Source organism: Ovis aries, chromosome 1, assembly GCF_016772045.2.
Source record: "Ovis aries strain OAR_USU_Benz2616 breed Rambouillet chromosome 1, ARS-UI_Ramb_v3.0, whole genome shotgun sequence".
In the NCBI taxonomy this organism is placed as follows: domain Eukaryota; kingdom Metazoa; phylum Chordata; class Mammalia; order Artiodactyla; family Bovidae; genus Ovis; species Ovis aries.
This window is the reverse complement of record NC_056054.1, coordinates 105,672,104-105,685,801: the sequence shown is the minus strand read 5'-3', so window position 1 is coordinate 105,685,801 and position 13,698 is coordinate 105,672,104. Positions and strand designations below refer to the sequence as shown.

The following is a 13,698-nucleotide window of genomic DNA, read 5'->3' as shown; positions in this document are numbered from 1 at the left end:
GAAAAACATCTATTTCTGCTTTATTGACTATGCCAAAGCCTTTGACTGTGTGGATCACAATAAACTGTGGAAAATTCTGATAGAGATGGAAATGCCAGACCACCTGACCTGCCTCTTGAAAAATCTGTATGGAGGTCAGGAAGCAATAGTTAGAATTGGACATGGAACAACAGACTGGTTCCAAATAGGAAAAGGAGTATGTCAAGGCTGTATATTGTCACCCAACTTTTTTAACTTATATGCAGGTACATCATGAGAAATGCTGGGCTAGATGAAGCACAAGCTGTAATCAGATTGCTGGGAGAAATATCAGTAACCTCAGATATGCAGATGACACCACCCTTATGGCAGAAAGTGAAGAAGAACTAAAGAGCCTCTTAATGAAAGTCAAAGAGGAGAATGAAAAAGTTGGCTTAAAGCTCAACATTCAGAAAACGAAGATCATGGCATCCAGTCCCATCACTTCATGGGAAATAGATGGGGAAACAGTGGCTGACTATGTTTTTGGTCTCCAAAATCACTGCAGATGGGTACTGCAGCCATGAAATTAAAAGACGCCTACTCCTTGGAAGAAAAGTTATGACCAATCTATACAACATATTAAAAAGCAGAGACATTACTTTGCCAACAAAGGTCTGTCTCGTCAAGGCTATGGTTTTTCCAGTAGTCATGTATGAATGTGAGAGTTGAACTATAAGGAAAGCTAAGTGCCAAAGAATTGATGATTTTGAACTGAGGTGTTGGAGAAGACTCTTGAGAGTCCCTTGGACTGCAAGGAGATCCAACCAGTCCATCCTAAAGGAGATCAGTCCTGGGTGTTCATTGGAAGAACTGATGTTGAAGCTGAGACTCCCAATATTTTGGCCACTTCATGCGAAGAGTCTACTCATTTGAAAAGACCCTGGTGCTGGGAGGGATTGGGGGCAGGAGGAGAAGGGGACGACAGAGGATGAGATGCTTGGATGGCATCATCAACTCAGTGAAGATGAGTTTGAGTAGACTCCGGGAGTTGGTGATGGACAGGGAGGCCTGGTGTGCTGCGGTCCATGGGGTCGCAAAGAGTTGGACACGACTGAGCGACTGAACAGAACTAAACACATCATGGAAAAAACAGAAAGCACATGACACTGAAGAGAAATGGACACAATTTGTTAGGGGCAGAAAAAAACAAAACAGAGCAGAACTGACTACGTCATAGAGGGTGTGTTTTAGGAAGTAGGGATGGACAAGTTTGAATAGTTAGAGCCAGACTATGAAGAGCCTTGAATGCCATTGTGAAGTGTTAATATATGAAATGGTAGACAGCAAGAATTGTCATATGTAAATGACTTGAAAATTACTCTTTCAGCTGTTTGTGTGAACGAATAGAATAGGAACACACTTCAGTCAGTTGCCAGTATTTGTTGAGTAACTACTTAAAATGCTGCTGCTGCTGCTGCTGCTAAGTCCTACTAATAAAATTGCTGGCCCCTTCTCTTGAGCCTTGCTAAGATAGCCCAGTCATTGGGCTCTGCATTTTGTTTACAGTTCTTGTATGGGTTTTAAAAGTTATATGATATTTGCTTTGAAAGTCCTACAATCTCATTGGAAAGAAAAGTCTTAAGGCGCATAGTTTAAACTATAAAATATTCTACTTCATGTGCTAAATCGCTTCAGTTGTGTCCAACTCTTTGTGACTCTATGGACTGTAGCCCGCCAGGCTCCGCTGTTGATGGGATTTTCCAGGCAAGAATACTGGAATGGGTTGCCATGCCCTCCTCCTGGGGATCTTCCGAACCCTGGGATCTAGCCTGGGTCTCTTACTTGTCCTGCATTGGCAGGCAGGTTCTTACCACTAGTGCCACTTGGGGAGCCCATTCTACTTCATAAATAGAACTTTCTAAGGGATGTGAAGTGAAAGTCACTCACTCATGTCTGACTCCTTGTGACCCCATGGACTGTAGCCTGCTAGGCTCCTCTGTCCATGGAATTCTCCAGGATAGAACACTTGAGTGGGTAGCCGTTGCCTTCTGCAGGGGATCTTCCTATACCAGGGATCGAACCCAGGTCTCCTTCATTGCAGGTTGATTTTTTACCATCTGAGCCACCAGGGAAGCCCCTTCTTAGGGATAGGATGTTCTTTTTTTCCCCCAGATGCAAGTCTTGGATCATATATTCAGATATATGCTTGAAAGAAAAACTAGTTTGTCAGTCCTCAAGATTAGTGAATTACTTTGGTTTTATATTCAATAGTCATTAGATTGTATAGTAATATGGTTTCTTGAGAATCTTTTTTTTATGAAAAGGGTTTGCCTTGTGTAGATTATTCAGATTCTCTGGTAAGGTGTACCAGCTATTGTAAAACAATAAATCTACATTCTGGATTTTTTGGTTTTTTGCATTCTGGTTTTAAAATATTGTATGGATTTGGGAGATTGAATTGTGACAACTGTTTGCTATTGGGAAAACTTGAAAATATACTTTTGGTGTTTAGAATTTTTATAGCAATTGTTCTAAATAATTTATATAGCTACTTAATATTTGTCTTTCTCACTAGGTATAATGCTTATAAATTTAGGAACTGGGTTTGTTTTGTTCAGTACTGTAATTTCCAGGGTGTTGTCCAGTGCCTGGCACATGACGGTTGTTTAGAAATATTTTTTAAGGAATGAATTCATGAGTATATGGATTCGGAGTTGAATCTTAAACCAGCATTAGAGATAATTCCAGCCCAAGAGTCTTAACCTGGAAAACCTACCACCTCTTAATAAATGCTGAAACTAGCCCAAAATATGATTCTTTACCTTGAATGAAATTGATTTTCTTTAACTAAAATGTGAGAAGTATATTCCTTTGAAACTGAGGAATGTTGAAATACATAGTATTTTTATCTTAGACTGTGTTTGCTTGACTGTCAGTTGCAGAAGCTTGTTGGTTGGATTTTAACAGTGGTTCTTAAACACTGATTTGCGCCATACCATTGCAGCTTGTTTATAATATCTGGAGAATAATAGATGTATTCTGAAATATAAATTTATTTGTAACTAAGGGAATGTAACCATTTTCAACTGCATTTTGATCCATTTTAACTGTAATTTTGGGTTCTTCCTAACGTTCTTATCTCCTCTCTATACCCATTTCTTATGTTAATCAATAATTGCCTCTGTCTGATAAATTTTTGTTATGGTCTATCCTGCAGAGAAAGAGATGCTGGTTGCAAGTTTTGGAGAACCCTGTTTTTTATGGAACTCAATTCTATAAAATTTTCAAAAGATTCCTTGGCAATAACATACACTTGTGATGGACCCTAGAAATACTGCTATGTTAGGATTGGGTTCTGATTCCGAAGGATTTTCAAGAAAGAGTCCCTCTGCCATCAATACGGGCACACTGGTCAGCAAGAGAGAAGTAGAGCTAGAGAACAGCACAAAGGAAGAAGACGACCTTCGCAAGTGGAATCGGGAAAGAAACATTGAAGCAGGGAAAGATAATGGTTTGACTGATGCACAGCAACAGTTTTCAGTGAAAGAAACAAACTTTACAGAAGGAAATTTAAAATTGAAAATTGGCCTTCAGGCTAAGAGAACTAAAAAACCTCCAAAGAACTTGGAGAACTATGTATGTCGACCTGCCATAAAAACAACTATCAAGCACCCAAGGAAAGCACTTAAAAGTGGGAAGATGACAGATGAAAAGAATGAACACTGCCCTTCAAAACGGGTAAGTCGAAGTCCTGACAATATATGATCATTAACAGTATGTGGACTAATGCTAATTTTTATCAAACCTATGTACATATTTCAGGAATTTTTATTTTAATCTTTATGTTATTTCTAAATAGTCTATTTTGGGAGCCTCAAGCAGATTTTGAGGCTTGTAAGAGAGGCGGGTGGTAGTATAACTATGCATGTATTTGAATTTGTAAAATTATGGCAAATATTTTAAATGGGGTATATCCAGATTGCTGCTCCTACATGGCCAAGTGGATGGAATATTGAATTTTTAGTTAGAAAACCTAGAGTTGAATCTTGCCTTCATACTTACTAACAATATGATGATAGACAAATTGTTAATAACAGAGAAGAAACTGACACTCAAAGATGTTAAATGATTATACCACCTACCTTTCAGGAAGGTTCTATTCTTGCTGACCTCAAGAATTTTCTAAAGATGAATTCAAATCTGGACCTTTTTATTTGAAACAATGTTAGAGCTTATTTTGCACAGCTGATTTTTAAAGGGCTTCAAGATGATTGTCTTTAGTAATCTTTCTGTAGTATTTTTAAAAACAGTGCTAATAATGAGGTTTTGTACTAAAAAGATTGCACCCACAATATGTACTTATTTTTAATGTTTAAGTAGTTCATATCCTACTTACATTGTTTGTAGCAGAATATAGTTTTTGGTTTCTGAGGAAAGCTATCTGTATACTCACAAAATTGTTGGTAATGAGTAGGTGCTTATTCTTCCAACAGTTACTTGAACATAGGATGTTGACTATATTACTACCCTCTAAATTAGGTCTTCATAATTAATGGAAAGAGCATGAATTACAGAATCAGAAGCAAATTCAAATCCTGACTTAATTACTGCACACAGGTTATTTGGTTTATCTTACTGAGCTGTGTTTTTCTCATTTATAATATGGAACTGTTTATGCCTACATTAAATGGATATATAAAGAATTAAATTTCGATAAACAAGACTTGGAAACAACCCAAGTGCCCATCAACAAACAGTTGGCTTAAGAAGATGTGGTGTGTGTATATATGTGCATATATGTGTATATATGGAATATTAGCCATAAAAGAATGAAATATTGCCATTTGCAGCAACATGGATAGACTTAGAGAATATTATAGTTAGTAAAGTAAGTCAGAGAAAGACAAATATTATATGACATTACTTACATGTGGAATCTAAAAATAATATAAATGAGTCTTCGTAGAAAACAGAAACAGACCTACAGACAGAAAACACATTTATGGTTATCAAAGGGGAGAAAAGGATGGAAAGTCAAATTAGGAATATAATCAACAATTGTACGTGAAGTAGATATGCAGTATAGATTTAGTGTATAGAGCAGGAAATTATGTTCAGTATGTTATGATAACCTATAATGGAATATAATCTGAAAAAGATGCTGAATCCCTTTGCTGTACATCTCAAATGAACACAATATTGTGAGTCAGCTTTACTTCAGTTTTAAAAAATAATTAAATTTGTGTATAGTATTTAGTATGAGATAAATTCTTGTAAGTGTTCTGTTCTCCCTTTTTACAGCCTAAGATATGGCTTTATAACCTGGGATCTCTGGAAAGGTTTAGTTTTTCATGATTGCTCTCGGACTATGATAATCTGTGAAGAATTTTGTGTTTATTTTGATGCATTTTTACATAGCTCTTAGCAGATTTACTAAGGGTTTCATCACTCCAAAAAGACTGAGCATCGGTGGCTCAGGAGAGAAAGCTAGACTGTTACGAGGCATGTTGGTAGTCTAAGAAAGTTGTGGAGCAGAAGTGGAGGGAGAGGGAGTTGTTTTATTTATTTTAACGCAAGGCTTTGCCAAAACAACCAAAACATTTCCCCCCGATTCTTCAAAAGTAGTTGGGTTTTTGTTAGTGCTGATTTTAAAGCAAGATTAGGTCTTAGATGTCTAGTAAAAACACAGAAACGTACATTATATATTTTATTTCTTAATAGAAGTTTTCTTTCGGCAGTGTTCAGAGGACAAAAATAATTGCCCTGTGAAAAAATATTTTGCTAGAATGATTGCTGTTTATGTAATTTTTTTTTGGCTGTGCTGGTTTTTCATTGCTGTACACGGGCTTCTCGTTGTGGTGGCTTCTCTTGTTGCAGAGCTAGGGCCCTAGGGTGCACGGGCTTCAACAGCTGTGGCACGTGGGCCCAGCAGTTGTGGCTCCTGGGCTTCTAGAGCACAGGCTCAGTAGCTGTGGCACTTGGCCTTAGTTGCCCCATGACATCTAGGATCCTCCGGAATCAGGGATGGAACTCGATGGCCTGCATTGACAGGCAGATTCTTTACCGTTGACCACCAGAGAAGCCCAGTTCATATAATGGCAAAATATAATGGTTTAGTTCCTCAAGTGAAATTTTCCCTTTCTCAAATTATGTGACGTATTGTTAAATTTACAGTAGTTGACTCGTGGACCCTATTATTTAGAGCAGTCCAAATATGTCATTTATTTTTTAAAAAATTTTAATCCAAAATTTAGGAATTGTCACATTAATAACTAAAGTTTGAAGTTTAGTTCATTCCTTTGAGAAGTATTAGGTACTTTTTGTATCTTTTAAAGTTGTAGAAGTTATAGATTTTCAGGGTCCTGTTTTTTAAAATGTATTTTCCCCCAGTTTTATTGTGATAAGATTTGACATAGAGCACAGTGTACAGTTTAATATGTATTTGGTTTATTTTTTATTACTTTTGAGATTTACCTTTCTATATTACATTTTGGCAAAATTAAAAAATTTTATAATGTTCAATGTTGGCAAGAATATAGGGGAAACAAACACTCTCATGCGCTGTTGGTGGAGAGTGTATTGATACTGTACTTTTTAAGAGCAGTTTGCTTATATCTGTGACAATTTAAAATGGACAGTTCCTTGATTCCACAGTGTTACTTCTAAGAAACTATCTTATAGAATACTTGCAAGATATTTACTTTGTATCTTATATATATATACTTATATATATTAGTATACATGTATACTTATAGAATACTTGCAAGAATACTTGTAAAATATTTATTAGAAGTATAGAGTCCTGATACCTTCTTATTGGTTCTGACTCAATATGTCTGGGTATTTTAAAAAATATCTTTATTGAGGTATAATTCATGTATCATACCATCCACCCATTTAAACTGTACAGTTTGTGGTTTTGTTATTGATATATAACATTATTAATTTTTAAAAGTTATAAAATACGTTAATATAGAATTTGCCATTTTGATCATTTTTAAGTGTAAATTTGGCGTCACTAATTCCATTCACAGTGTTGTACAACCATCCTCACTATCTGTTTCCAAAACCATCTCATCATACCGAATAGAAACTCTGTAACCAGTAAATAATAAATCTGTATTGTTACAGAGCCCCCTCCCCCGATCTGGTGATTTACAATCTACTTCTGCCTCTGTGAAATTGTCTATTCTGGTGCCTCGTATAAATGGGATCATGCAGTATTTGTCCTTTTGTCTCTGGCTTATTTCACTGGCATAATGTCTTCAAGTTCATCCATTTGTAGCATGTACCAGAACTTCATTTTTGTGGTTGAATAATATTCCGTGTACATTTATGCCACATTTTGTTTAAAATTCGTCATCTGTGGATACTTGGTTTGCTTCCACGTTTTGGCTGTGGGAAAACATGCTGCAGTGAACACTGGTGTACAACATCTGTTTGAATTCCTGTGTTCCATTTCTTTGGGTACTGTACTTAGGAGCAGAATTGTTGGATCCTGTGATTCTTTGAGGAACTGCCAAACTGTTTTCCATAGCAACTATACCATTTCATAGTCCCATCAGCAGCGCATGGAGGTTTCAGTTAGGTTTCAGTTACTCCAAATCCTCATCAGTACTTGTTATTTTCTGTGTGTGTGTGTGTTCGTGTGTATGTATGTGTATTTTAAATAATAGCCACTCTAAAGAGTATGAAGCTGTGTCTCGCTGTATCTCACTGTGGTTTTCCTTCCCTTTTCCCTGATGACTAATAATGTTGAACATCCTTTCCTGAGCTTATTTGATTTGTATATCTTCTTTGGAGAAATGTCTGTTTAAATCTTTTGACTATCTTTGAATTGTGGATTTTGTTGTTGTTGCTGAGTTTTCAGGGTTCTAGATATATTCTGTATATGACTTGCTAATATTTTTTTCCTGTGCTGTGAGTTGTCTTTTTCACTCTCTTGATAGTGTCCTCTGATGCACAACCGTTTTCACTTTTGATGAACTCTAATTCGTTTGTTTTTTCTGCTATTGCCTGTGCTTTGGTGTCATAGCCAAGATACCTCTTCCAAATCTAGCATCATAAGGATTTCCCCCTATGTTGTCTTCTAAAAGGTTTACAGTCCTATCTCTTACATTTCAGTCTTTGAGAGATTTTCAGGTACCCCTCTCACCCTGAACTTGCTCTCAACTGATTACTATAGCAAGGAATACTTTGGACACAGAAAACTGCTACAAACTTAATGTCTAAGAGTATGGATACTGGACTAGCAGCTTTGATCAGTATTACACTCCTATGATTCACTTTAAAAGACAAGAAAGGAAACAAACATTGTTACCATCAGTATACTTCTCTCCCTTCTTTTTAGACAATCATGTGATAACCCCATATGACAACTAAGCAGAACAACATTTCTTAATCAAAATGAAGAAAACTATTCTGTATAATGAAGTTATCTTACTTGGAAAAAAAAAAAACAAGTTGTTTGGAACCAAAATTGGTGCAAAGAAATTTCTAGGCGTTTCTAACTCCAACATCAGAGCCTTTGATAGCTCCCCTATAGCTCAGATGGTAAAGAATCTGCCTGCAATACAGGAGACCTGGGTTCGATCCCTGGGTCAGGAAGATCCTCTGGAGAAGGGACTGGCAGTCCACTCCAGTATTCTTGACTGGAGAACCCGACGGATAGAGGAGCCTGGCGGGCTATAGTTCGTGGGGTCGCAAAGAGTTGGACATGACTAAGCAACTAACCCAGCACAAATATATATATATGTATACAAGCAAATACATGTAATCCCAGCCTCCCCACTTAAAAATATAAATGGTACCATACTGTGCACACTTTTCTTCATCATTCATTTTTCCACTTATATAGCATGTTAGTATATTCTGGAGGATTTTCCTGTACAAAAACTAAGAGAGCTTCTTTAGCCCTTTGAAATATGGTTAATAAGTTTTTTTCCAGTTTGTCATTTGTCTTTAGATCTTGCTTATTGTTTATTTTGCCATGCAGAAATCTTTAGTTTTTTTAAAGAATTTAATTAATAAATCTTTCCTTTTATGGCTTTGAGAATTTGACATGTCGCTAAAAAGGCCTTCACTTCAAGTTTATTAAAGTTCTTATATATTTTCATGTTTCATTTTTCATTATTATTAATTTTGGCCATGCCACAGAGCTTGCAGGACCTTCGTTTCCCAACCAGGGATCAGACCAGGATCCATAGCAGTGAATGCTTAAGTCGTAACCACTGAACCATTGGGCAATTCCCTAATGTTTCATTTTAAATATATAAATATTTGATCCATTTGAAGTTTACTATGATATATGAGTTGTGGATCGAACTTTATTTTTTTTCCAAATAGCTGCAGATTGTCCTAATACTTTAAGAATTTTTTTTCAGTCCTCAGAATTGAAGCACTACCTTTATTGTACGCTGAATTTCTGTGTGTACTTGGGTCTGGTCTGATTTCACACTTTGTGTCATTCATTGTTCTCTATTTGCCAGCATGGTAGTTTTGGTTATTATGTTTTATATCTGGTAGGGCTAATCCTTCCTCATTAGTCATGTTTTAGAGTGTTCCTAAATTAGTGTTCCTAATATGCATTATTGCATATTAGTTTATAAACTTCATGTGATTTTAATAAAAACAGATTTTTTTCTAGAACTTGTTCAGTTGATTGCAAAGTTCATATTTCGTTCTTTTTTTTTTTTTTTTTTAATCTGTGGTTAAACTTGGAACCTATTTGGTAGATGAGTAGCTCAGCTGGTAAAGAATCAGCCTGCAGTGCAGGAGACCCTGGTTCAATTCCTGGGTTGGGAAGATCCCCTGGAGAAGGGAAAAACTGCCCACTCCAGTATTCCAGCCTGGAGAATTCCATGGACTATATTGTCCATGGCGTCACAAAGAGTCGGACACAACTGAGCAACTTCCACTTCACTTCACTTCTTTAAGAAACTCTGAATTTGCTTTGCCAAGATTTAGGGTGTTCAGATGGGCTCCTGAGACCCTCTCCCCAGCAAAAGGCTGCCTGCATGCTGTGGGTGGAGAGCTGGAGGGTGTACGCTAGACCTTGGACTGGCAAATAGACGCCTGGCGGGGGTGGTCAGCATGCCAGAATTTCCTCCCCAACAACAACTGAATTTTTAAAATATCTGAAAACTGAGGGGACTTCCCTGGTGGCTCAGACAGTAAAGAATCCGCCTGCAATGCAGGAAACCTGGGTTCGATCCCTGAGTCGGGAAGATCCCTTGGAGAAGGAAATGGCAACCCACTCCAGTACTCTTGCCTGGAGAATCCCTCGGACAGAGGAGCCTGGTGGACAGAGTTGCCGAGCAACACACACTCTCTCTCTCACACATACTCACACTCACACAAACACTCACACACTCACACTCACACTCTAACACCTTTTCGTCGAGCAACACACACACGCACACTGTAACACTTTTTTTTTTTTTTTTGGACCTTTGGAGATTTTTCTTACCTCCTAAGAGGCCACAGTGCAACAACCATGGTATCTTATTGCTGGAATGAATTATTTTGTTGTAGTAAACGGATATTTATGGTGTTTAGCCTGCCATATGGCTAGAGTGGAAATCACCTGATTGTTTTATAAGAAATACATCATTAAATGTATAATAGATCTTCCTATCTCATTTTTGTTTGTTTGTAGTGGAAAGAATTGTTTTCTTTTGAATTTCATATAAAAGTTTGGGTCTGGCTGTCTTGTTACTTTATGTAGTGTCTGTGTCATTTCGTAAGTTGTCAGAATGGTATAGTCATTCTTCTGTTGCAGTATTTTAGAAAGTGAAAGTAGAGGTGGAAGTCACAATATTTACTTGTATTTATCACACACTAACTTAAAAGGAAAAGAGGCAATGGTACTTTCCTTTTTAGTATTTAAACAAAATTCCAGCTTTGGAATTGTGCAGCATAGCTAGTTATATGTGATCTTAGTTTACTTAGGATACTAAATTGAAACATGCTCTTTTGTAACAAATGAAAAATAACTAAAATGCTTATTTCCTGTAGCAAGTGATTAAAACTGAAACTTGTGTGAGAGAAAAGGGATTGGGGGATATTTCATGCCACTGTGTACTGATTTTATGTGTGTGTGTGCACACGTGCACTCAGTCGTGTCTGATTCTTCGTGACCTGATCAACTGTAGCCCACCATGCTCCTTTGTCCATGGGATTTTCCTGTTACCAGTACTGGAGTGGGTTGCCATTTCCTCCTCCAGGGGATCTTCAGAGCCAGGGATTGAACCCAAGTCTCCTGCATTGCAGGTGAATTCTTTACTGCTGAGCCACTGGGGAAGCCCCCATTATAAATTAGGTCAAATAAGATTGAGATTTGGTGTTAAGTTTTTGTTATTGAATAGTTTATTTGATGTCATTTTACCATAGTTGAGTGCATTGAATGAGCAAAGTGAATTACAAACAACATTTACAGCTGTAATTATAATTTCCCTGCCAAAAGATACTTTTTTGCTTGGAAAAGAAATGACTATGCTGACTTAATAGATTATTTAAGAAACAGTACATTCTAGATGTAATTTTGAATTTCACTGATGTAATTTTTATGGAGACATATTAAAACCCTTATTGCATCCAGGTATTCTAATTAGGGCCTGTTGGCCTAAGATTTTTATTAAATTATGTAACTGATTGATGTCGTTTCTTTAGTAAGAAAATATGCAGATAATAATGACAGTTATCTCTATTCTTGCTCTGTTCTTGGTTAATTTGCCTAGTAGTCTTAAAATTGTTTCACACAGATTCCAATTGTTTGTGTGTTTGGCTGTTCCAGGTCTTAGTTGCAGCACACAGGATCATTAGTTGGGGCATGCAGGATCTTTAGTTGCAGCATGTGAACTCTTAATGGTGCATATAGGATCTAGTCGCCTGACCAGGGTCCCCTGTGTGGGGAGCAGGGAGTCCTAGCTACTGGACCTCCAGAGAAATCCAGGAGTTTCTTTAAATTATGCCATCTATTAGATTAGCTTGGTTTTGGATAAGATGTATATATTTTTAATTGATATACAATTCTAACATCATAAAATTTCCTCTTTTAAAGTATGTAGTTCAATGGTTTTTAGTATATTTCCTCATATATTAGCTACATACAAAGGTGTGCAACCATCACCACTAATTTCAGAATATTTTCATTACCTTAAATATATGTTTTAATTTGGCTATTACATTTTAGAAAACTGATCACAGGGCTAATGTTTTTACTTTCTACTTCACAAAAGAGGGTCAAATTTTGTATCTCTTAATTTTGAGCATAATCTCTAATGTGGGCTTGTAGCAATGTTTTATTTATTTCTCTATAAAAGATTTGATTGCCTGCCCTGTACAGTAAATGAGTAATTGTGAAATAGAATGATAACTTACAACAAAGCTAGCAGAGGTGATGAAATTCCAGCTGAGATATTGAAATCCTTTTAAAAGATGATGCTATTAAAAAGTGTTGCACTCAGTATGTCAGCAAATTTGGAAAACTCAGCAGTGGCCACAGGACTGGAAAAGATCAGTTTTCATTCCAATTCCAAAGAAGAGCAACACCAAAGAATGTTCAGACTACTGTACAGTTACATTCATATCACATGCTAGTAAGGCTATGCTCAAAATCCTTTAAGCTAGGCTTCGGCAGTATGTGATTCAAGAACTTCCAGATGTACAAGCTGGGTTTAAAAAAGGCATAGGAATCAGAGATCAAATTGCCAACATTCGCTGGATCATGGAGAAAGCGAAGGAACTCCAGAAACACATCTACTTCTGTTTTATTGACTACACTAAAGCCTTTGACTGTGGATCACAACAAACTGTGGAAAATTCTTAAAGAGATGAGAGTATCAGACCACCTTACCTGTCTCCTGAGAAACCTATATGTGGGGCAAGAAACAAAGTTAGAATCTTACATAGAACAACTCTTTGGTTCGAAATTGGGAAAGGAGTATGACAAGGCTGTGTGTGGCACTCTGCTTACTTTTGTACAGAGTACATCATGCAAAATGCTGGGCTGGGTGAATCATAAGCTAGAATCACAGTTGTTGGGAGAAATATCAACAACCTCAGATATGCAGATGATACCACTCTAATGGCAGAAACTGAAAGGAAAAAAGCCTCTTGATGAAGGTGAAAGAGGAGAGTGAAAAAACTGGCTTAAAACTCAGCATTAAAAAAACTAAGATCATGGAATCCGGTCCCATCACTTCATGGCAAAAAGATGGGGAAAAAGTGGAAACCATGACAGACTTTATTTTCTTGGGTTCCAGAATCACTGTTGACAGTGACTACAGTCATGAAATTAAAATACGCTTGCTCCTTGGAAGGAAAGTGATGACAAACTTGGACAGTGTATTGAGAACAAAGACATCACTTTGCCATCAAAGGTCCATATACTGTAGTTTTTCCAGTAGTCATGTATGGATGTGAAAGTTGGACCACAAAGAAGGCTGAGTGCCAGAGAATAGATACTTTTGATCTGTGGTGTTGGAGAAAACTCTTGAGAGTCCCTTGGACTGCAAGGAGATCAAACCAGTCAATTCTACAGGAAATCAGTCCTGAATATTCATTGGAAAGACTGATGCTGAAGCTTCAGTGCTTTGGCCACCTGATGCGAAAAGCCAACTCACTGGAAAAGACCCTGATGTTGGGAGAGATTGAGGGCAAGAGAAAGGGGCAGTAGAAGGTAAGATGGTTAGATAGTATCACTGACTTAATGGACATGAAGTTGAGCAAACTCCT

The 13,698-nt window shown here is 37.1% G+C and overlaps 1 protein-coding gene across 10 annotated transcripts in view; it reads left to right on the top strand.

The window, feature by feature from the left end:
* The window catches only part of ASH1L (ASH1 like histone lysine methyltransferase), a 205,453-nt gene that overhangs the window by 26,326 nt on the left and 165,429 nt on the right, over positions 1-13,698 (top strand). For all 10 annotated transcript variants that reach the window (XM_060414913.1, XM_012182890.5, XM_060414916.1 and 7 more), the window contains one exon: positions 3,179-3,699. In XM_060414913.1, the coding sequence (XP_060270896.1) occupies positions 3,280-3,699 (420 nt within the window). In that variant the 5' untranslated portion in view covers positions 3,179-3,279. The remainder of the gene's footprint in view (positions 1-3,178; positions 3,700-13,698) is intronic.